At 36.4% G+C, this 20,839-nt stretch overlaps 4 protein-coding genes across 6 annotated transcripts; 3 read left to right on the forward strand and 1 right to left on the reverse strand.

Moving 5' to 3' along the window:
- Window positions 1–783: 783 nt before the first annotated feature.
- LOC117934360 (abscisic acid receptor PYL8-like) lies at window positions 784–3,749 on the forward strand. Of its 2 annotated transcripts, XR_004654486.1 has the most exons (4): window positions 784–1,132; window positions 1,724–1,939; window positions 2,853–3,205; window positions 3,479–3,749. XR_004654486.1 is itself a non-coding variant. In XM_034856009.1 (3 exons), exons 1-3 carry the CDS (start codon window positions 998–1,000, stop codon window positions 3,069–3,071), a joined length of 570 nt encoding a protein of 189 aa, XP_034711900.1. In that variant the 5' UTR covers window positions 784–997; the 3' UTR covers window positions 3,072–3,466. The 2 variants fall into 2 exon arrangements, 1 of the variants encoding a protein (XP_034711900.1); XM_034856009.1 differs by lacking the exon at window positions 3,479–3,749 and having other exon boundaries at window positions 2,853–3,466.
- Window positions 3,750–6,728: 2,979 nt separating this feature from the next.
- Window positions 6,729–11,923, forward strand: LOC117933703 (probable polygalacturonase). 2 transcript variants are annotated; one of them, XM_034855208.1, is made up of 6 exons: window positions 6,729–7,206; window positions 9,152–9,272; window positions 9,541–9,715; window positions 10,230–10,300; window positions 11,075–11,732; window positions 11,764–11,923. In XM_034855208.1, exons 1-5 carry the CDS (start codon window positions 6,871–6,873, stop codon window positions 11,713–11,715), a joined length of 1,344 nt encoding a protein of 447 aa, XP_034711099.1. In that variant the 5' UTR covers window positions 6,729–6,870; the 3' UTR covers window positions 11,716–11,732; window positions 11,764–11,923. The 2 variants fall into 2 exon arrangements, with proteins under 2 accessions (XP_034711099.1, XP_034711090.1); XM_034855199.1 differs by having other exon boundaries at window positions 11,075–11,923.
- Window positions 11,924–15,512: 3,589 nt separating this feature from the next.
- LOC117905192 lies at window positions 15,513–16,628 on the reverse strand. Its single transcript, XM_034818138.1, has one exon. It carries the CDS (start codon window positions 16,519–16,521, stop codon window positions 15,727–15,729), a length of 795 nt encoding a protein of 264 aa, XP_034674029.1. The 5' UTR covers window positions 16,522–16,628; the 3' UTR covers window positions 15,513–15,726.
- Window positions 16,629–19,342: 2,714 nt separating this feature from the next.
- On the forward strand, window positions 19,343–20,607 carry LOC117930901 (probable inactive receptor kinase At5g58300). Its single transcript, XM_034851686.1, has 2 exons — window positions 19,343–19,817; window positions 20,003–20,607. Exons 1-2 carry the CDS (start codon window positions 19,343–19,345, stop codon window positions 20,605–20,607), a joined length of 1,080 nt encoding a protein of 359 aa, XP_034707577.1.
- The last annotated feature ends 232 nt before the right edge of the window (window positions 20,608–20,839 follow it).

The following is a 20,839-nucleotide window of genomic DNA, read 5'->3' on the forward strand; positions in this document are numbered from 1 at the left end:
AATAGTTTTAAAATTTTACTATTTTATGTACATTTTTTGGCCTCATTTCTAAAATCAAAGACAGGAGAACATCATCTTTCTTACGGATATTAATCATAATAATGTTTAATTTAAAATCCATAAATATAATTCCAAAAACAATCCACTCTAAGAAAAATTTTAAAATTAGGAACAAATGCAATGACTTTGTTTGAAAATTGTTTTCGAAAACAATTTTATAATTTTAAAAAGAATTTATCAAATTTCTTATGGAAAGTATTTTTGCGAGAATTTGTTACGAAAACAATGTTAGGTATTTTTTTTAGAATGGTACAACCCATAATTGAAAATATGGATAATTTAAAATTGGTTTTAAAAGTTGATTTTTTTTTTTTTAACATCCATTTTAAAAAAATATTCCCAACACAACTCAGACATCATTTCAATTTTGTTCCCAAATTTCCACTAAATGGTTTGTTCTTAACAAACATCAAAAACAAAATGAAACAACCTTTTTGTTTACCAAAAACAAGAACAAAACAAAAGGGGAAATGCTCATCAACACTACCCAAATCGTTTGTTATTAACGAACTTACCAACTAACCAGCCAGCCGTTTTCTCAACCCGCATTGATGCCTCTAGCCAACCCGAGGAGGCAGAATCGCTAAATGGTCACCATCAAAACGACGCCGTTTCAGCTTACCCGAAAAAGAATTAATTACAACCCCTAACCCACCCAAAAAAAGGGGAAAAAAAAAGAAAAAAAGATAGCAATAAAATGAGATGATGATGATGATGAAGAGAGAGAGTGTCTCTGGACCTTTCGCTATTGGAGCTTCCAATGGCGGTGCCTTTTGGACGCTTCTGACCATGTTCTCACCGCTTCTACCAGACAACCTCACCACCACTCCCTATCCGTAATCCAAATCCAAATCCAAATCAAAATCCAAATCCTTCCATTCATTCATCCACTCCTCTCAGCCGTCGGATTTAGGGTTATGGTAGCTGCAGGACTGGGATGATTGCCATGATGAGCGGCTATGGATGCGTCAAGATGGAGGACGAGTACATCCGCAGACACCACAGGCATGAGATCAGAGACAACCAGTGCAGCTCCTCTCTCGTCAAGCACATCAAAGCTCCTGTTCATCTGGTAAGCATTTTTCCTTTTTGTCTTTATTTTTTATTTAGTTTTTTTTTTCAAGTGGTTTGTCTCTCTATTTTTTTAACAATTCAGATCCGGATGTTGTGTGGTGTTTGGAGGTGATTTGTGGATGTTGCTCCGGCTTGTGTGCTGCAGAGTTGTGTCGACTGTTTGGATTTCTGTAATTGTGGAGAAATTTCGATTTGTATTTTGTTTTCTGGAGGTTTATTTTCGTGTTTGTTTCTCTTTGGTGGCTGAGAAATCCGAGGAAAGACGAGAGACTATAAACTCTTGATTTCAGCTTCTATTTGAAGCTCACTTTAACTAGTCCAAATACTCGTGTTTGTTGTAGAAAGTCTTAAGATTCAAGGAATCGATTTCTCAGCAACCAAACAGAAGCTACATGATAGGTTGAAGTTGTGGTAGAGACGTTTATATATAAATTCAATTTGGTGGAGTCGAATTGTGGATATGTAGATTGAGAAGTTACAGTTATATGTGATGCAGATGAATGAGTTCACCTTTACATTGTGGATGTAAATTTAGTGGAACCTGAAGTGAATTGGTTTTTTTTTTCTCCCTCTATTTTTGGGCAATCAGGTTTGGTCTTTGGTGAGGAGTTTTGATCAGCCACAGAAATACAAACCTTTTGTGAGTAGATGCATTGTTCAGGGTGACCTTGAGATTGGGAGTGTTAGGGAAGTGAATGTTAAGTCGGGGCTTCCTGCAACGACTAGCACTGAGAGATTGGAGCTTCTAGATGACGAGGAGCATATCTTCGGCATGAGGATTGTTGGCGGGGATCACAGGCTAAAGGTATGAACTGATATTTATGCCTTTGTGATTCTTGCTCGTTGTTTTTTATTCTGTTTCCTCTCGAATTCTGTTTCTCGCTTGAACGTAACTTTGCAACGAGGCTTATAATAGAAGTGTTCCCTAATTTTGTGACTTTTGTGTTCTAAATATCTGTATTCCCTTGAATTTTTTTGTTGCATATGACATCGGTTGTATCAATGTTTTCCTGACACCATAAATTGTTGTCCATATCCCTATCAATAAACCTGAATGGTAGTAAATGACGCACCATCATCTTGTGGTGAATTGTGGCCATGAAATGCTGATAAAGATTGCTCGATGAATGGTCCAGTGCTGCGAGTCATTGCTCCATTACTAATAAAATTCCCGGGACCGACACTATTCCAAAGTCATTCATTGTTGTCAGTAAAATCCCTTCACCGTGAAAGACATCATTAGCTCAATAAGGCGAATTACACCTCACTTGCAACAACTTCGTGCAATGAGTTGTCAATGGAACTTGTAGGCTTTGGGTTGATTGTTGGTGTAATGGGTAAGTTCCAAAAGTGTCTTTATGCAAACATGAGGTGTGTTAATATTCTCAAACCGTTGCTGAGCATCTTCAATGCTGCCTTGGTAATGCTCTGTGCCCCAATGCTAGGCATATTGCTCCATTTTGAAATGGATATAATTTTTCAGTTGTTTCTTTGCCTTTTGTATTTGGAGCCACTTTGGTCACTGGTGAATGGAGGTTTCAAAATTTTATTTATTTGCTTCTATATGATGCATTCACTGCAGAAAATTCTGTTTTCCCTCCCTATGTGATTTGGAAATGTATTGTGCTCATGCAATTTCTCATCCAGCTTAAGATTACTCCAACCTTGCTCACCATTCCTACATCAACCTTGTTCACTGTTCTTTCTCAAATATGCAGAATTACTCGTCCATTGTTACTGTCCATCCTGAGATTATAGATGGGAGACCAGGGACACTAGTGATCGAATCATTTGTGGTAGATGTGCCCGATGGAAACACCAAGGATGAAACATGCTACTTCGTAGAAGCCTTGATCAAGTGCAACCTGAAGTCATTGGCTGATGTGTCAGAGCGATTGGCAATACAGGACCGGACAGAACCCATTGACAGAATGTAAGTGCCTTCACTCAAAAAGGTCCTAGCATCAACGATCTGAGCGCTGTGAGCTGCTGTGGGCAAAGCATTTGAGGAACATTTGAAGCTTATTGGACACCAGAGTCAAACTATGACTGGTGCTGAGTACAGAGACTGGTACTCTGAAGATTTTCTTTTGTAGTTTGTTTATGCCTGTTTTCCTGTTCTCTTCCTTCCAATGCTACCCGGACATCTGTGTCTATAGTAGCACATGATCAATCTCTTTTTACATCCTACAGGTTTCTGAAATGAAAAAAAAAAAAAAAAAAACACAGACTAGGTTAATCTTCCCCTATGGATTCTTTGGGTTTTAACCACCATGGTTTGTATTAATCTCTGTTTGTAAATATCCATGCTTGCCCATAACTAGTTTTTGAATATTTTCTCCAGAAAATGATGCTGCCCAGGATCACATACTCACAATAAAGAGGATCCAAGAATGGCTGTTACCATCCTAGTAACAGTGAAAAGGTATTGTAGATTGTAGAACTCTCAGGTTCAAGCTATTGTGACATGTCCTTATCTGGTCGCCATTTCTAGATTCTATAGGACACTTACTGTTACCTTATCAAAGATGGAAGTCTTTTGAGCCACAAAAATTTCTGTGTTTCTATTTTCTGTATGATGTTTATAACATCAATGCTCTTGCTTTTTCTTATCAGTTGGACAAGTTTTACGTTTCTGGGGTTTTTTGCTTGGGCACCTCAAATTTTTTTAATGAGGAAAGTTAGGCTCTTTTCATGTCAAAGTGAAAATAATTAAATGGTTGTTTTTTTGGTTTTTTGAGAGCTTCTTAAATGACTCATTGTGGAATTTACACATTTCAAAGTGATTTTTCCAGAAGAGTGAGTTTTAGTTTAATGAAAAATTTAAAAAAATATTACAATTATTATTATTTTTTCTTTTTTATATCAAATATTTTTCACTATATATCGCCACATTTTTACTACAATTTTTTTGCACTCTTACTATCGATATATATAACAATTTATGAAAAATACTTCATGTTAATTTTTAGTTTGAAAGCAAAAATACTTTATATTTTTCAAATCCTCTCAAAAGAGAGGAGTGAGGGCCAGGGGATCATGCGTCATCAGATCTGTGGTGGATTCGAACCCAACTAACAAACCGTGGAGAAGTGGAACGGCGCATAGGTCTGTGACTCTGTGGTTATGGCTTTCAGCTTTAACATCAGCCAAGAAATTCAGTCTCCACCTCTTATCCTTAGCTTTATGAAAAGCTGTAAGACAGAGACAAGCATTTAAATATAAAAATCAAAATGGAAATGAAAACAAAACCAGAAAAACTTGAAAGAGGAGTGTTCAACATCTCATCTACATTCTTTTCACACTATCGATAATGCTTTCATTTTTTTCTTTTTCATACCAACCCCGTACACCCAAAATTTTAATCCTATAGTTCTTTTTTTTTTCCAACTAAAATAGTAAGGAAAAAGAGAATAAAAAGAACAAAAAAGTCAAAAGAATTTTTTGTTTTTTTAGACAGAAAAAGGAGAAGTGGGATTAGAGTGTTTAGGTGGCATCGTGTTGGGATGAAGAAAATAAAGGTATTTTTATCCCTTTTTTTTTAAAATAAAATAAAATAATGAGTCGGCCGGAAAGACCCTTGGATTGGGGAATTTATCATTTTTCATGACTTAAAAAAAAAGAACAATAGTAAAACAATAGGAAGAGGGAAAAAAATCCGGTGGTGCCGAAGCCACCATAGAATAGTGGGGTCCAACTTTCTATGACTATGAGTTGGCCCGTAGTTGATTCCATAAATTTGGTCCACTCGATCCGCAGACCCATTAAACATTTGAACTTCACATGATATGATAGGATGGAAATGGGTCCTCCTTTGTCTTCTTCCTTTTTTTTTTAAAAAAAAAAAATGGGATTTGGTGTGTAATTATAAAACTGAAATGCAATTAAATTTTTCATTTTTTATGAACATTTGCATATGTTTTCTAGAATGAGCTCTCCGTAGCGTTAAAACCAATAGTGATGTTATTCGTAGGCCTTTCCAAAGTTATAGAATTGATATTTTAAATCAATCATACTTTAAATCAAATTTCTAAATTATAATGGGTGTTGTTGGAGCGTCCATAATACTTCATTCAAGCAACTTTTATTGTTTTTCTTGTGTTGAATGAGCTTACAAATAAGCGTGTTTGGATCTTTATCTAGGTAAACCCTTCTGATAGCTAAGTTTAAGAAAAAAAAAAAATGAAATTTTGGTAAAAATTGGATTGCGATTTTATAGTGAAAGATTTATAGTATTGTTTTTACCTTAATGTTTGTGATTTGTTATGATTTAAATACGTAATATTTAATCAGTAATGATCAATAACAATTATACATTTATATTACATAATTTAAGTTTTTATGATAGTTGATTGTTCAAACGAATGATGTTTTGAAGTGATTTACTTTAACTCAATAGGAGGACACTCGAATAACTCATTCGAGTAGGTCCACCCGGATGACTCACCAAAATACCCACAGGAGTAATAATTTCATTATGGTATATAATTAATTTTAAAATATTAAACTTTTTATTAATTTTTATTTAATTTTTTGGTTTTCAATATGCATTATTTTCTTTTTAAATATAGAAACCTTTATATGTGTAAATCTCTAACCTCCTCATATGAATCAAGACAACAAAGCCATGCAATGTTGTATAGGCCATAATGATAAGGTTATTTTTGTGTCTTTGAATGAATTTAATCAATTAGCCTAAAAAGGGTTATTCGAGGGGGATTTTAAAAGAATTATAAACGTTTTTTAATGTGTGATAATATTTTATTATAAAAATTAAAATTTTGATTAATTTTTAAAAAATTTAAAAAATTACTTGAAAGAATTAATGGATGATAAAAAACATTATTAAAGTATTCTTTTAGTTTAAATTTAAAGATGAATTGGTTCTTTTTAGAAGCATTTATAATTTTCAATAAAAATGTTACAATGAAAATATTATGTTAATTTAATGGTCTAAATTTTTATATGGTAAATAACTAAATATATATGCAAAAAATTGAATTATTTTTAGTTTTTTATTTAAGTTTAAAAATAAAGAAAAAGAATGTTATTTGAAAATAAAAATAAAAATAATTAATATCTATTTATAGTAGTAATAATTAATTTTATTTTAATATATTAAATTTGATTTTTTTTTTCTATTTTAAAAAAATGTTTGTGAAAGGGCACTTTTCCCTTTGAAGGTCAAAAGGGGAAAATAAAATAATAGTAACGGGCAAAACTGCCCATGAAATGACACGTCACGAACTACTTTATTAACAAACCACTCATCCAGAAATCTCACAGCTCCCGAAGCAAAGAAGCTCTCCACACTAATTTATGGTCTTCACTCCGAAATGAAATCATTCAATTTTTGAGATTTTCTCTCACTAGAATCGTCCCATTTGTTAATTAGTTTTCATTTGGAGCTGTCTCCTTGGCTTCACACTCAGATCTGCCTCATTTCTCTCAATCTTAAAGCAAGTCTCCAACTATTTTCCTTTGTACATTTCCTCATGCAATCACTCCCAAATTACTTTCAGATTTCTTGGATTATTTTCTCGTTTTCTTCCATTAAAGATTTTGTTGGATTTTCTTCTTGGTTTTTTCCTCAGATTTCCCCGGAACATTTTGTGGATTTTCCCAGAAAGTGCGTTTCCCCAACCAGCTCCTGCTGTGCTATCTTCTCTCACTGGTGTTTACTGGCTGCTGAAGTTATTCAGGCTCATAGAGGTCGGAGAAGTTGAAGTTGTGAAAATGTGTCGGTTTGTGGTCTGGGTTTTCCTGTGTTTCGCGGCCACTGCGCTGTTTCTGACCCGATTGGTGCTGGCCGGAGATGTGACATGCTCCGGGATAGTGCCGATGCGGCACCGGAACGATGTGATCTCGATAAAAGATTTCGGAGGTGTCGGTGACGGGAAGACGCTGAACACGAAGGCGTTTCGGGCGGCGATATATCGGATTGAGCATCTGAGGAGGAGAGGGGGCACGCTGCTTTATATACCTCCTGGGGTCTACTTAACGGAGAGCTTTAATCTTACCAGTCATATGACTCTCTACTTGTCTAAAGATGCTGTTATCAGAGCCACCCAGGTACGCACTCTCTCCCAAATGTCGATCTAGTGTTTGTTAGGTTAAGCTTTATCACAGTGATTGAGCATATGGGAAAAATATAGATTTGGCTGGGAATCTTTATTTGGATAGAGCAAATGGATTATTTATTGGGGAAATTTGGAAAAGCTGGCCAGTTTGATGTTGCATTTAATCCTGAGGAACTTTTGGGAAATTTGGCCAAATGGCTGGAAGAAAAATAAAAAAATCAAATTATGAGAATTTGCCAATTTGGTTTTAAAATTCAATAAATTGGATATGGGTTTGGACTAGATCTCCGATTTCTTTTAAGTTCATCACTTATGCAATGTAGTATGGCAAATGTAGTATGCCAACTCAGAAAAGCCAGAAATTTAGTGGGGAAGGCTTTGATTGGGTGAGAAGCACTTTTTTTTGGTTGAATAATCAGCATGAAAACCTTTGATGCGATGGAATCCGTGCATTGACTAAATTATTCTGTAACTTGTTTGAGATGTTTTATTAATTACGACCTGGTTAGATTGGGTTAATATCACTAGTCCTTGTGCTCCCCACCAAAAAATAAAAAAAGCAAAGAAAAAATACTGTGGGTCCTCTGGATTGAATTGGCAGCACCATTGCATGTGCAAAGGATTGGAGTACCGGCAGTTGGATATATTTGGACAGCTAGATAGTGGCCAGTGATGTCATGGTCTTGATGTTTACATTAACTTAGAATAATATCGATGCATATGAAGTGTGTGGATGTAGGCACCCCTGTGGCTTTAGTGAGGATGGTTGGGACCCTTGTATTGAATGTTAAACTCCATACCGTTCTAAAGTAATTGCTGTTCTATACAATTCAAATCAGTGGAAATATTTAATTTATATAATACAAATTTAGGATTGGAGACAATTGCTATGATTATTATTACCATAAATTACGGCCAGCTCACTATTTTTATGGCTGAAAATAATGCCGCGTCTGTAGTTATGAGGGCATAATGCACCCTGTCTGATGGAACAGGCTTGTCCTGTACTTGGAGCCCACATGACAAGCCCATCTTGTTCTTATGCAATTTGGAGCATTGTTAAAACTAATTGCTCATCAAATGTGGCTATGAACTAGGACCACAAATTGTCTAAAATGTAAAGGTAATTTATCTTATAGATGAACTCAATAATCTAAATTTTCTAGATCATATTGTTTTGAGTTATTAACCTTAAGGTTATGGAAATGGTAAGTTTCCAAAATGCTTCTTTGAGAGATTTGGTAGCATGCAATATAATTTTAAAAACCAAGGGCTTGTGGGAAAGTCTTGTGGTGATGGTCCCAAAAGCATTTCACAAATCTAGGATTACCTAGAGCTCATTGATTGTTCAAATTTGTTTATTAATAGATTACACAATCTGTTGGTTCTCATGACTTTTGGTCAGCCAGCATTAGTATCGTTGCCTTTAACAATTGATAGGCTGGATGTGGTATTGTACGTCTTTAAGGGAATTTCACATTCAATGAAAATGAGTTAGTGCATTTTTTGTAACAACCATGATAATTCTATGGTGTGGATCTCTACCCTCTTTTAACAACTCCAATCTGCTTCTGTTATGACTTGGCCTGAAATTATAGGTTTGTGCCTTAACCTATTATGAATGACAAAATGAAACCATTTAGGGTGCAGAACGTTGACCATGCAGGGGAAAGAGTAGAAAGTCTGATACATAAAAGATTATTTCTTCAAATACCACACTTTTTAAAATTTCACCATCTGTAGAGATTCAGATCCTTTATCATGCTCTCTTAGGTTTCATGTCTTTGATTTTGATTTTGAGCCTTTCACTAATTTCTTTTACATATTTTATAAGTATACTGAGCATCTTGCCAAAATAAGAACAACATAGTCCTTGGGTTTTGGCCCTTATCTCATTCATACATCGTCTGAACTTTCCTTCTTGCTTGATGTTTCAGGATACTGGTAGTTGGCCTTTAATTGCTCCCTTGCCATCTTATGGAAGAGGGAGGGAGCTGCCTGGAGGGAGGTATATGAGCTTTATCCATGCAGATGGTGTTCATGATGTGATAATCACTGGTGGGTATCTACAAAAGGAATTGTTGATTATTTGTGATGATCCTCAGACATGAGTAAATGCCTTCGATCTAGCTTAAGCGATCTAAATTATTTTAACGTCTGTAGGAACCATTAATAGAAACAAGCTCTAGATTCAAGAAAAATCACAATTTATAATCCCATGGTTTCATGAACCTGTTGGGATGAGTATTGGTACTGTTCTGTGACATTATAAACAATTTCTGTGCCAAATAAAGTTTTATTAACCTGATCAATTGTTCTTTCATAGGTGAGAATGGGACAATTGATGGCCAAGGTGAAGTCTGGTGGAACATGTGGAGGCAGAGAACCCTTCAATTCACTAGGCCGAATCTCATTGAATTAATAAATTCCAGAAACATTATTATTTCCAATGTGATTTTTAAGGACTCTCCCTTCTGGAACATTCATCCTGTTTATTGCAGGTAATAGTTGAACATTGATTTTAAACTTAATAGATGTTACATTTTAAAGATCGACTCACTATAAATATCCTCCATTTGAACACATATTTCTCATAATTAAAGTTTCAGGGATTCTATGAACTTTTAAATTGATTGAGGACCCTTATTATGTGTGATCCAACCAATTGATTTATCAACCAAAGGCCCATTAGTCCCTGTAAAATTATGAGTTCTTTACTAAAAGTTGAATGACTTTCAATATTTTGAATATTGATAAAGCATATTGCTTGTTGAAAAGCAATTATTTGTTTTACAAAGTTCTAACCCATGCTGCTGTAAGGGGCTTTTTGAAAAGCTGTGGAATTGGCCAAGGTTGGGCGCAATCATGAAGTGTTTGGTTCTCACATACTATGCTTGTGCAGAACCCTACAAATTTGGGGCCAACTGTGCATTGCATTCATGTTATAATGAGTTATGAAGTTTGAGTACACCTGATACAGCCTAATAAATCTAATACTTATTTTCTTATCTACAGAAATGTTGTTGTTCAATTTGTCACCATATTGGCTCCACATGACTCTCCCAACACGGATGGCATTGATCCAGGTATACACTTCTGTAATTCTAGTGTTGGTCAGTTGTTTGCCGTTATCTGTGTGAACTTGTCATTATTTGTGTGAACAAGTTTTTGTCATTATATGTGTTCACATTTGTTCGCACAGCACTTACCATTTAGATTTGCCACTTCTTGCATAGGCATTTAGATGCACCGCAAATCACATAGATCAGCACTTTCAACCCCAGTCACTAATGTAAAATTTGCAATTTATTCAACCTGAGACCAATTGTCTCGAGACTTATCAGAAAAAAACATTGGGAACAGTTTAACAAAGAATATAAAATAAATATGAAAATAGAGGGATAGATGTTTACAAAAGAAAAGAAAAGAAAAGAACACTATTTAGAATAATTTAGAAATTTGTGAAATAATTGGGGTTTGTAGAACATCAGATATTTGGGAATAATTCAGGCATTAGAAAAGTACACGGGGATGATTTAGGTTGCATTTATTACATGAAAAATCCACTAGGAACTAAAAGAATTTGCTATTGACCCATTCGATCCAGGGTATGGGCTTGGTTCTTTGGATCACTTTGTAGTTGCCTACAGCAGCTATGGGATTTTTGTTTCCTATTTATTTCTTCATTTGAGGGGAAAAGATATAAAAAAAAAATAATGGAGCAAACCAGCCCTAATCCAGTCCTATAATGATTGGGTTCTATTACTCCAATTCCGTCCCATGACAATCACATTTGCCTCTGGTTTCGGTGGGAATTCGACGATTATGAAGTTTGACTCCATATATGTTGATTGATGCAGATTCAAGCTCCAATGTCTGCATAGAGGACTCCTACATTTCGACTGGGGATGACCTTGTAGCTGTGAAAAGTGGGTGGGATGAGTATGGAATTGCTTATGGACGCCCTAGCTCCGGCATCACCATCCGGAGGATAACAGGATCATCCCCATTTGCTGGAATAGCAATTGGGAGTGAAACCTCCGGCGGCGTGCAGAATGTCTTTGCTGAGCACATAAACCTTTACAACATGGGGGTCGGCATTCATCTGAAGACCAACATTGGCAGGGGAGGGGTCATAAGAAATATCACAGTGTCCAATGTATACATGGAAAAGGCTCGAACGGGGATAAAAATCGCAGGAGACGTTGGCGACCACCCTGATGACAACTTCAACCCAAATGCCCTCCCAGTTGTCAAGGGCGTGGTGATAAGGGATGTTTGGGGCCTCGACGTTCTGCAGCCGGGTTCAATAATAGGCCTGAAGAACTCCCCTTTCACCGGAATCTGCCTTTCTAAAATCAACCTTCATGGTAAAATCAAACCAGGAACTGCTCCTTGGAAGTGCTCTGATGTAAGTGGAGCTGCCGTTGGCGTAAGCCCCTGGCCATGCTCTGAACTCACCAGTCCCGGCCAAACTGGTTCATGTTCCAGTTTCATATGATTCTTCTACTCTGTTCCGTATCTAATAAAAGGTTTGTCAGTTCTTCAAGTATAGGTGAAAAGCATGGAATGGTCTCTCAATCAAATTCTATCATAGTTTTCGAATCTGTTTGTTTGTTTGTTTGTAACCATCAAGAGATGTATGAAAAAGAGACTCTTTAAGCCTGTAAAAGGTTTCTATTTATTGTATAAGAAAAAATGATTTACAAGCTCTTGAGTGAGAACACAAACTAATAAAGAGGATGGGTCCTCATCGGACTGGTCATGTGGTTGACGTACGCGATCTCACGGTCGCCGGATCTCGGGCCCTCGGGCTTGAAGCGGAGAGCGACGGTTGATCGGCGGACGAGTGAGCACCGGTAACGTCGAAATATCTGTGCCAGATTTGGGCGTCTGATTCACTGATTCAGCGGCGGAGGGGTCAGATTCCGGCAATTTCACTCCGGGGACGTCAGTTCCCTTCCCGTCGACGGAGGCTGCCGCCTCTGATTCCGGCTTCCCGATCGTTGCCATTGTAGATTTGAAAGGCAGGGGAGATATGGCTGGTATTTATAGCGGGAAAGTAGGACCGTGTTATTAACTTTTGGTTGATATGGAAATGACAACATAAATGAAAATGGCTAAGGTAAAAATAAGATGGAAATAATTGGTGATTAGGGAATTAAGCAAATTTGCAAATTTGCTTCAATTTCAGTTATGGTTTTACCATTAAATGTAATCATTCCATTTATCACAAGTTCTCTGACGGTTTCTATGGTTTCACCAAGAATCCATAGCACCTTTCTCATTTTAAAGCAAATTTGCTATCAATATCTTCTCCACATTCCCTTCTAATTTTCTCTCATTTTCTTCCATTCAGGAGTTTTCTCCACCTTTCTCAATACGAACATTCCACGGAAAGGTTCCTACTATGAAGTGCTTCGAACCACGAATTCGCAAAAATTCTTCTTTTTTCTGTGCTTGCGGCCACTGCGAGCCGTCTGGTGATGGCGGGAGATGCGATTGATCGGATTAAGCAACTAAGGAATGGATAACAGATTTCGGAGGTGTTGGCGAGGGGGAAGACGGTGAACAGGGAGGCGTTTCGGGCGGCGATCGGATTAAGCAACTGAGGAATGGAGGGAGAGACTAGGAGGCTTCGCGTACCTTCAGGAGTAAGGAGCGTAGTTAAGAGGACCTTAATCTCACCAGTCACATGACTCCTACTTGGATGCAAATGCTGTTACCAGAGCCACTCAGGTACACACAGTAAATCCTATTGCTTTGGAGTAATTCTTTAGAAATAATTTCTGGAATTGTTTTCATCAACTGAGGATGAAAAGTACAGTTCATTTTGCGCAAAATTTGTCGGTGACGAAAGCAAAAATGATATGAATATGATCGCCATGTAGATATTTTTCGCTTGAAATGTGTCCACATGGTTAAAAAGCTCAGTACATCGTGCACATCATCCTATGCTGCAACATAATATTCATATTGTGGGGTAGTAGGGCTGCCATTTGGGCAGATTGATTAGGTTGACCTCTAACACAAATCTAATTTGAATTAAAAAACAATTAACTTGGGTTAAACATTTAACCTAAATTAAAAAATAATTAACTTGAGTTCAATTCAACCCAAACTTTGATACGAGGTACTCAACTCAAACTTAATCCAACCTCATTTTTTCAAAATCGGGTTGAGTTTGAATTGTTCAAGTTAAACTCAAGGTAATTCGATTAAACTTGGATTCAGAATTCAAAATTCATCTATAATATTAAAAAAAAAAGAGAAGGTATTTATATGAAATTTTAAATAGTAAGTAGGACAAAATTTTCAATAAAAGCATAAATATAAATTTATATATATTTTCTAAAAAATGAAAAATATATGATATAATATAATTTTATATTTTTCTTAAAAATAAAAAAAATGAATATTATTATATAAGAGAATATATATTATAAATATTATAAAAATATTAATCGGATTAGACTTAGGTTGTCTAGCTTGAATCCATTCAAAATTGAGCACAGGTTGAAAAAACCTAACTTTTCAATATAAGTATTAAAAATTATTACTTAAGTCCGTCCAAATGTGGAATTGGATTTAGGTTGGATCGGATCATTTTAGGTTGGAATCAAGTTGTCCAAGTTACCCCTAGTTGGTCATGGCCTTCCCATATTGAGTTGTTCTTATATTGAGTGGAACCTATGTATGGAAGGACATCATCTCAATGAAAAGCTCTCTTGTGAATCTAGACGAAAGGAAACGAATCCTTGAACCACATAAAGATAAAATTATTATTTACTTGAAAGTTATGGTTAATAACTATATTCTTTTTAACCATATTTAGCCTCTTTTTTTGTTGAAAAAATGTGTTTATAAAGTATTTCTAGTAAATTTGTTATACATTAAGAAGCGTTAGTCACAAAGTTAGTTAAAGTGATTCTCTATAATTTTTTTTGAAAAGCTTTTATTATATATATATATATATATATATATATATATATATATATATATATATATATATATATATAAATTAAGAAAAATAACGCTGTAGAAAGCCGTTCTTACTCCAATGATCTAATCCAATAATAATACATTCTGAATTTTCAAGGGAAAGTTTGATACCACTGCTTTTTCATTGAGCTTCTAATAGTATCATTAACATATTTCATGTCATGAACATTGTGTATCTTGTTAAAAAAGTGAGATAGTGTTAATGTTAAGTCAATTGGGGAATCAAATCTGTTTAGCTTTGTTGAAGTCAAACAGACTTATTCCCTTCTTCATGCTCTTTGAGGAGGCCGTTCAACTACATCGGAGATAGATGAACTTCTTTCATGCATAAAAGGATATCCAAATAGGTGGTCCGGGCACGCACCTTCGAAACTTAAGTGAGACAAGAGTAATTTTAACTATTTTGTGGGAGAAAGTGGGTGTATATGTGTTCGTACCTTGTTCGTGTTTTTTGAGTAATTTATATAGAGCTGATGACACTGCCGCTATAGTATCGACTATTCACTCTAACCTTTCTTGTAATGATGATTGCCCTTAGGGTTGGGCAATATGGACGATTGCTAGGTGCCATTTGCTGATGTGTCAAGATCTTAGATCGTGCAGCTGTATGTCCATTTAGTTTGTCAACATCTAGGATTGTGGGCAACAATTAATTAACATTAACTTTTGGACGCAAATGGAGTCCCGTGTGTTCGCTTGAATGTTAGGTGTTTAGGCTGGCATTCAAATATCAGCCTTGATTGATCACACATGCCAGAAGTCTTAAAGACTTGATTGGACAAATCTTCTCATTTGAGAATCCAATGAGCCCAAGCCGTCGATTCCGTCTGGCCTTGCGGAAGGAGGGAACCCTCTCTTTTCTGATACCAGACAGAACTGGACGGAATAATACCAGACTGGTTACATACTTATCTTAAACGATGAAGGGGTCTTGAACTTGAAAGGGACACATGGAGGAACCCCCAAGATAGAACCCTAAATTCTCTAGAATCAGAAAGCTTAGAGAGAGAAGCACTGCATGCTCTATATTGGCCCTTCTCTTATTCGTACCTGTTTTGAATTCTCACCCTTGCTTGATGCCCTAGAACAAAGAGAGCTGGCCTTTGATCGCCCTTTGCCATATAATGGGAGAGGAAGGGAACTACCCAGAGGAAGATTATCCAAGGAGATGGACTCCATGACGTGATAATCTATGGTGAGTATCCACAAAAAAATTGTTTAATGTTTATTTTTTAGTGATGGCTCCTGCGATGAGTAACCCTATGCAAAATCCAATTCACATTCATCAAACTCATATATAAGGCAAATCCGATCGTGTTTATTGTATAAAAACATACACATAAGATCTATATATATATATATATATATCACATCTACATCTCTCATGGATGCAAGATTATATGCCTAACGTAGAAATCAAAACGAGTATATACCATCTCCATGGTCCATACAAACAAAAAGAGAACATAAACAGGCGTACTATCACTAATAACCATTACGAGAAGCCAAATCAGAAGCCGTTCAAGAACTTGCGGAAGCCCTTAAAGAGACCGCCCTGCTCTTTCTCGCCAGGTCCTCTCTCCATATCCTCTCCTTCCACGTGGGGGTATGTCGTCTTGAAATCGTCTCTGCTCAACCCTTCGTGCCCCAGCGGGATCTTTGGGCCTCTGTGGTGTAGCTTCACCCACCGCGCCGGGTGGTGACGTAGTCTGCCGCCTCGGAAGACAGGCCCGATGTTGGTGGGGGCGTCGTCGTCTCTGGCCATGATCATGTCGTTGCCGAAGGGGATCTCGCGGTGGAGGAACCTCGGTCCAATCGGCTTGAAGTGGTGGCGGCACCGGTGTGGCATGCGGAAGGGGAAGGGGCGCCTGTCGTGCATGCGTTGAAAGTGGCGGTTGATCGGCCGGAAGGTGACAACCGTCAGCGGCACGGATTCGACGTTTGATACTGACTCCTCCGCAGGCTCGAAGACCTCAGGTTCCGGAAGTTTCGCTCCGTCGATTTCGGATTCAAGTTCCGGCGTGATCGCCTCTTTGACTTCATTCTCAGGCAATTTTCCGATGGTGACTTCACTATCAGGTAGTCTTTCGCTGTTGACGTCGGCCTTCCACTCAAAGTTGGATACGATCTTGCCCTTCGGCTTCTCACTGGGAAGGAGGATCGTTCTTGAGGCCGCCGCCCCCTCTGGATCAGATTCTGTCAAAACCCAGGAATCAGATCTGAGGAAGTCTTCCGTCGGCTTATAGGCCTGAGCGAAAACGAACAAGAAGAAGATAACGGAAACGGTAACGGCGATTCTAGCCATTTCGGAATCAGCAAACGATTTGGAGAGAGATGGTTTCGCTGCGAGTATTTGTAGCGAAGAATGGCGACCGAACAACAAGGGCAACCGACCACGTGATTGGAAGCAACTGAGATCACCAGCGGGACGAGCCGAGCCGCAAATTAAAGCTTTAGCGTACACGACAATTTAACTCAGTTGACCTGCCTGCGCGCTCGAATTCTATTTTCAAGATGTAATCAAAATCAAATAATAAATAGGAATTTTTAACAAATTTGGTTCTGAAAAAGGTGCGAATAATTAAATAGAAAGAAAAATTATTAAAAAATTTATATATTAAAATAAAAATTGAGGAAAAAAATTAGAATATTGAGAAATACATTTTTTTTTCAAAGAAAAGAAATCTTCTATTTAGATTTTTTTTTCTTCTATTTAGAATTTTTTTTTCTCACCAGTTTTTTAATAATATCCACACGTTAAAAAAGATTTTTCCTTTTAACTTTTCTTTGGCTACGAAGCAACGGCTAAGGGGTAATTTGGTCAATTTATGTCACGTGTGAAAAGCGTTGGGAGGAAAACGCGCTCGGTTGACCCAAGACCTCGGACAATGACGTCATCTCCTTCGTCATCGAACAGAACTCCTACAGTCCTACGTGGGATCACGCCTTTCGTTTTCCTTTTATTTTTAAATAATAATAATAGCGGTAAGCAGCCAAAGTTGACCAAAAATGTTAGGTTACGGGCCATATTATCACCATAGGACATTCTACCTTGCAAAAATTTGGAATTTAATATCCCAATATTTTTTTATTCTTTAATTTAAATGTATGTGTTTTTTTAAGTAAATATTAAGACTACCTCTTATGCTTAAATTTTTTTTTATTAAAATATGAAAACAAATGAAATAAAATAAAATAAAGCATAAAAAAATAAAAAAATAAATTTAAAACTAATAAATTATTTTCATATGCTTATTTAAATTTATTTTAATCATTATTTTGAATTATATAAAGATTAAATAATTTAAAATATATAAAATTTTAATTAATTATAATTATATTTGATTTCTTTTTCCAATGAAACCTTTTCTTGATATGCTTCGAGAACATTTCCTAAAGAAAAAAATTGAAGAAATTTTCCACCTTCCGTCACTCACGAATAGAAGTCATAATCAGCTGTAAAGACCATTTGGATTGACCATTTAATTCCTACCATAAAAACAAAAAAACTAACCAAAAAATCAATTGATGATGTTGTGTCATTTACATTTTACTACCAAACAAAACAGTTGTCGCTTCAAACATTACGTACACATTGGGTTGATCATTTGGGCTATCAAACCTTTTATATTAGAAAAATAAGGTATTGTTTGAAAATGTTTTTTTTTTTTAAATAAAAAGTAAAAATAGTAATTTAGTCCATAGTTAGACATTATTTATTATTTATTATTGGTTTTTAAAAATAAAAATATTTTTTTTATATAACCATAAAATCAATTGGTGTATACAAAAAGGGAGACTTACATTATATTTTAAAAATATATTATCAAATTTTAGTAGTTTTTTTTTTTTTTTGAAACTTATTTATTTTTTACTCATTTTAAAAAAATAAAGTCTAAGCTACCTGAGTACGTTTTATCTAAAGTTTTATTATTATATTTTATTTAGAACAAAATCTATCCAAGCTACACCTAGATCAAAGTAATTCTATTTGCGCAAAGGAATTTGGTTTGGAGAAAATGATATTCTATCTAAACGGTTGTTAAATTTTTTCCATGGGAGTGTGGGCCCGGCTTACAAAAACTTGGGCTCTAACTTAGCCTTTGTTTAATTTGTCTTGGGCCGAAAACCCAACTTATATGGGCCTTAGACTTTGGGTTGGTTCTAGTTTATTTTGATTTTGGGCTTGAACAACGTGGATTTAGGTGCTTGACATGGAATGAAGTCTCTCTCTCTCTCTTTTTAAATTAATAAAGTTGGATTTTGAAACTTTTAACTTTTTTTTTTTTTTTTTTTTATAAATTAAAATTTTGAAACTTTAAATAATTTATTAATTTGAAAAGAACTTAAAAGGATAAAAAATTCTTTGAAGAATATTTGAAGTTTGAAAGATGGCTTGAAATATGCTTTCAAGGTTTGAAACCTTTTAAGATGAGTCTTAAATTAATTTTTTTTTGGGAAAAAAAATCTCGGATTTTTTCATTGATTTTCTTTGCAAGAAAGATGAAATTAAATATGATTGAATTTGAAATATTTACAATGGTATGAAATGTATTTCAAATCATTTTATACAGGATTAATTCTTTGATTAAAAAAATAATTCATCCATACCTCATATATCATATATTAAAAATGCTTATACATACATAGTCAAAGAATTTAATTCTCCTCAAATATATCAAACAAATTAAAAATTTTCCTATGACTTGTATTTGTAGAAAGATATAAAATAACAAGCTTGGTGGTCATCCCAATGGCAGCGGCCTTTTTACTCTAAGAAGATTTCATCTTAGTGGATGGCTATGATAGAATTAGGAGGCAAAGCATCGAAGAAACTGTGATTCACTCTCCATTCACTAAGGAAAAAAAAAGGGGAAAATTCCCCTCTAAACTAATCCATTGCCGTAGAGAATTTCGATGGATTCCATCCTTGGATCTTCTGAACCCAAAAACAAAAACAAAGCACAAAATAAAAATAAATAATAAAAAATAAACCACCCTGGATCAACATATATTCGATGCTACCCAGAAAAAACCCCACTTGAAATCAATCAAAACAGCTAAAAATCCCTCACAATACCCACCACCACCACCGCCGCCCATAAAATCTCTGAATCCGATCAGCGATGTTGTCGAGAGCCTTCTCGAAGCCCAGGTGGAGCCCCAAGAATGGAGAGTTGAGCCACAAATATTCGTCAATGGTGCTGGATCAGTGCGATATCGTGGGATTGATGGAGGGCATGCCATTGTCGTTCTGCGACCACGACCACTGCCGCGACCGCAGTGGCACGTGCATGAAGTGCCCGGCGAAGCCGACTCTGAGAGACGTGCTGTGTTCATCGGTGGGGGTGATGGGGGAGAGTCCTCTGGCGATGACGGAGAAGGTGGTGATGTATCGTGGGAAAAGGGTTTATGCGGTGAAGAGGTTTAGGAAAGTGAGCTTAGGGAAGATGGAATTTGGGAGGAGAGTGGAGAGAGTGGCCGGCATGAGTAGGAGGTGCGAGTATCTCGTTCCTTTAACTGCTTATTTGTATGCGAAGAGGATGAAGTTTGTCCTCACTGACTATTATCCCATGGGCAGCCTCGCCGACTTGCTCGCCGGTGAGTTTCATTTCCTTCCATCTTAATTTATCATTTATAATTGCATGCAAAAATAATTAAACCAAATTTTCACACAAATTAAATCCCTAATAATTAAACCAACCCTCCATGCGTCTAATTTAATTTCATACTCTTGAGAAAAACAAGGAAAACCCCTCAGTCGTGTTTCTTTTGAATCTGCTAAGGTGGAAGGGCCCTCGGCCACACCGCCCTGGATTGGAACCAACGCCTCCAAATAATCCTCCACATCGCCCGAGCCATTGCTTTCATCCATTCCCAGTCTCCTCCCGTCTCCCATGACACCAACAAATACATGCAGATGAACGTGCATGGCAACGTCAAATCCTCCAATGTCATGATCAACGTCGACTTCTCCGCCCGCTTGTCGGACTACGGCTTCGTCCAATTGGTCGACCCTGTCGAAGACTGCGACACCTGGCAGATGAAGCCGCCGCCGCCGCCGCCCTCGCCCTCTTCGTCATCGCCGTCGGAGAGTTTCTTCTCCGAGAAGCTGTGCCAGATGAGCGATGTGTACAATTTTGGAATAATAATTTTGGACACCCTTGGAGGACCTAGGGCAGTGGGCTTGAAGCGCTGCATATTGGAGAATAAAGAAGCGATAAGAGATAGCAAAGCGGACTTTTTCGAGTTCAGTGTGAGGGGGAGGGAGAAGAAGCAAGCTTTCAAAGTTTTGGAAATTGGTTTAGCCTGTTTGGATAGCACACCAGAGGCAAGGCCTTCAATAGAACAGATACTTCATAATATCTTGGAGGTTTCTGAAAAAGCATGATATATAATTAATACGGACTGATGGTTTCGTGTAATTTTTCTATGAATTTGTGTGGAATTGATCAGTAATGTGTTTGTACAAATTTAACTGGTAGCTGTTGGTAATATTTCATATTGAAATAATTAATTCAAAAAAATTTATAACAATTTGGGAATTTTTGAGGGAATTTTCATTACAAAGCCTCATAAATTAATCGCACAAAATTATATATGGTCCATATTTTATGTTATCA

Source organism: Vitis riparia, chromosome 2, assembly GCF_004353265.1.
Source record: "Vitis riparia cultivar Riparia Gloire de Montpellier isolate 1030 chromosome 2, EGFV_Vit.rip_1.0, whole genome shotgun sequence".
NCBI lineage: Eukaryota > Viridiplantae > Streptophyta > Magnoliopsida > Vitales > Vitaceae > Vitis > Vitis riparia.

Excerpts from the sequence above, each read along its gene's own strand:
- LOC117905192 (XM_034818138.1), bottom strand. The coding sequence starts at position 16,521 with ATGGCTAGAATCGCCGTTACCGTTTCCGTTATCTTCTTCTTGTTCGTT.
- LOC117930901 (XM_034851686.1), top strand. The coding sequence starts at position 19,343 with ATGTTGTCGAGAGCCTTCTCGAAGCCCAGGTGGAGCCCCAAGAATGGA. Across the intron at positions 19,818-20,002 it reads CCTCGCCGACTTGCTCGCCG|GTGGAAGGGCCCTCGGCCAC; the intron begins GTGAGTTTCATT and ends GAATCTGCTAAG.
- LOC117933703 (XM_034855199.1), top strand. The coding sequence starts at position 6,871 with ATGTGTCGGTTTGTGGTCTGGGTTTTCCTGTGTTTCGCGGCCACTGCG. Across the intron at positions 7,207-9,151 it reads CTGTTATCAGAGCCACCCAG|GATACTGGTAGTTGGCCTTT; the intron begins GTACGCACTCTC and ends TTGATGTTTCAG. Across the intron at positions 9,716-10,229 it reads ATTCATCCTGTTTATTGCAG|AAATGTTGTTGTTCAATTTG; the intron begins GTAATAGTTGAA and ends TCTTATCTACAG.
- LOC117934360 (XM_034856009.1), top strand. The coding sequence starts at position 998 with ATGATTGCCATGATGAGCGGCTATGGATGCGTCAAGATGGAGGACGAG. Across the intron at positions 1,133-1,723 it reads TCAAAGCTCCTGTTCATCTG|GTTTGGTCTTTGGTGAGGAG; the intron begins GTAAGCATTTTT and ends TTGGGCAATCAG. Across the intron at positions 1,940-2,852 it reads GCGGGGATCACAGGCTAAAG|AATTACTCGTCCATTGTTAC; the intron begins GTATGAACTGAT and ends TCAAATATGCAG.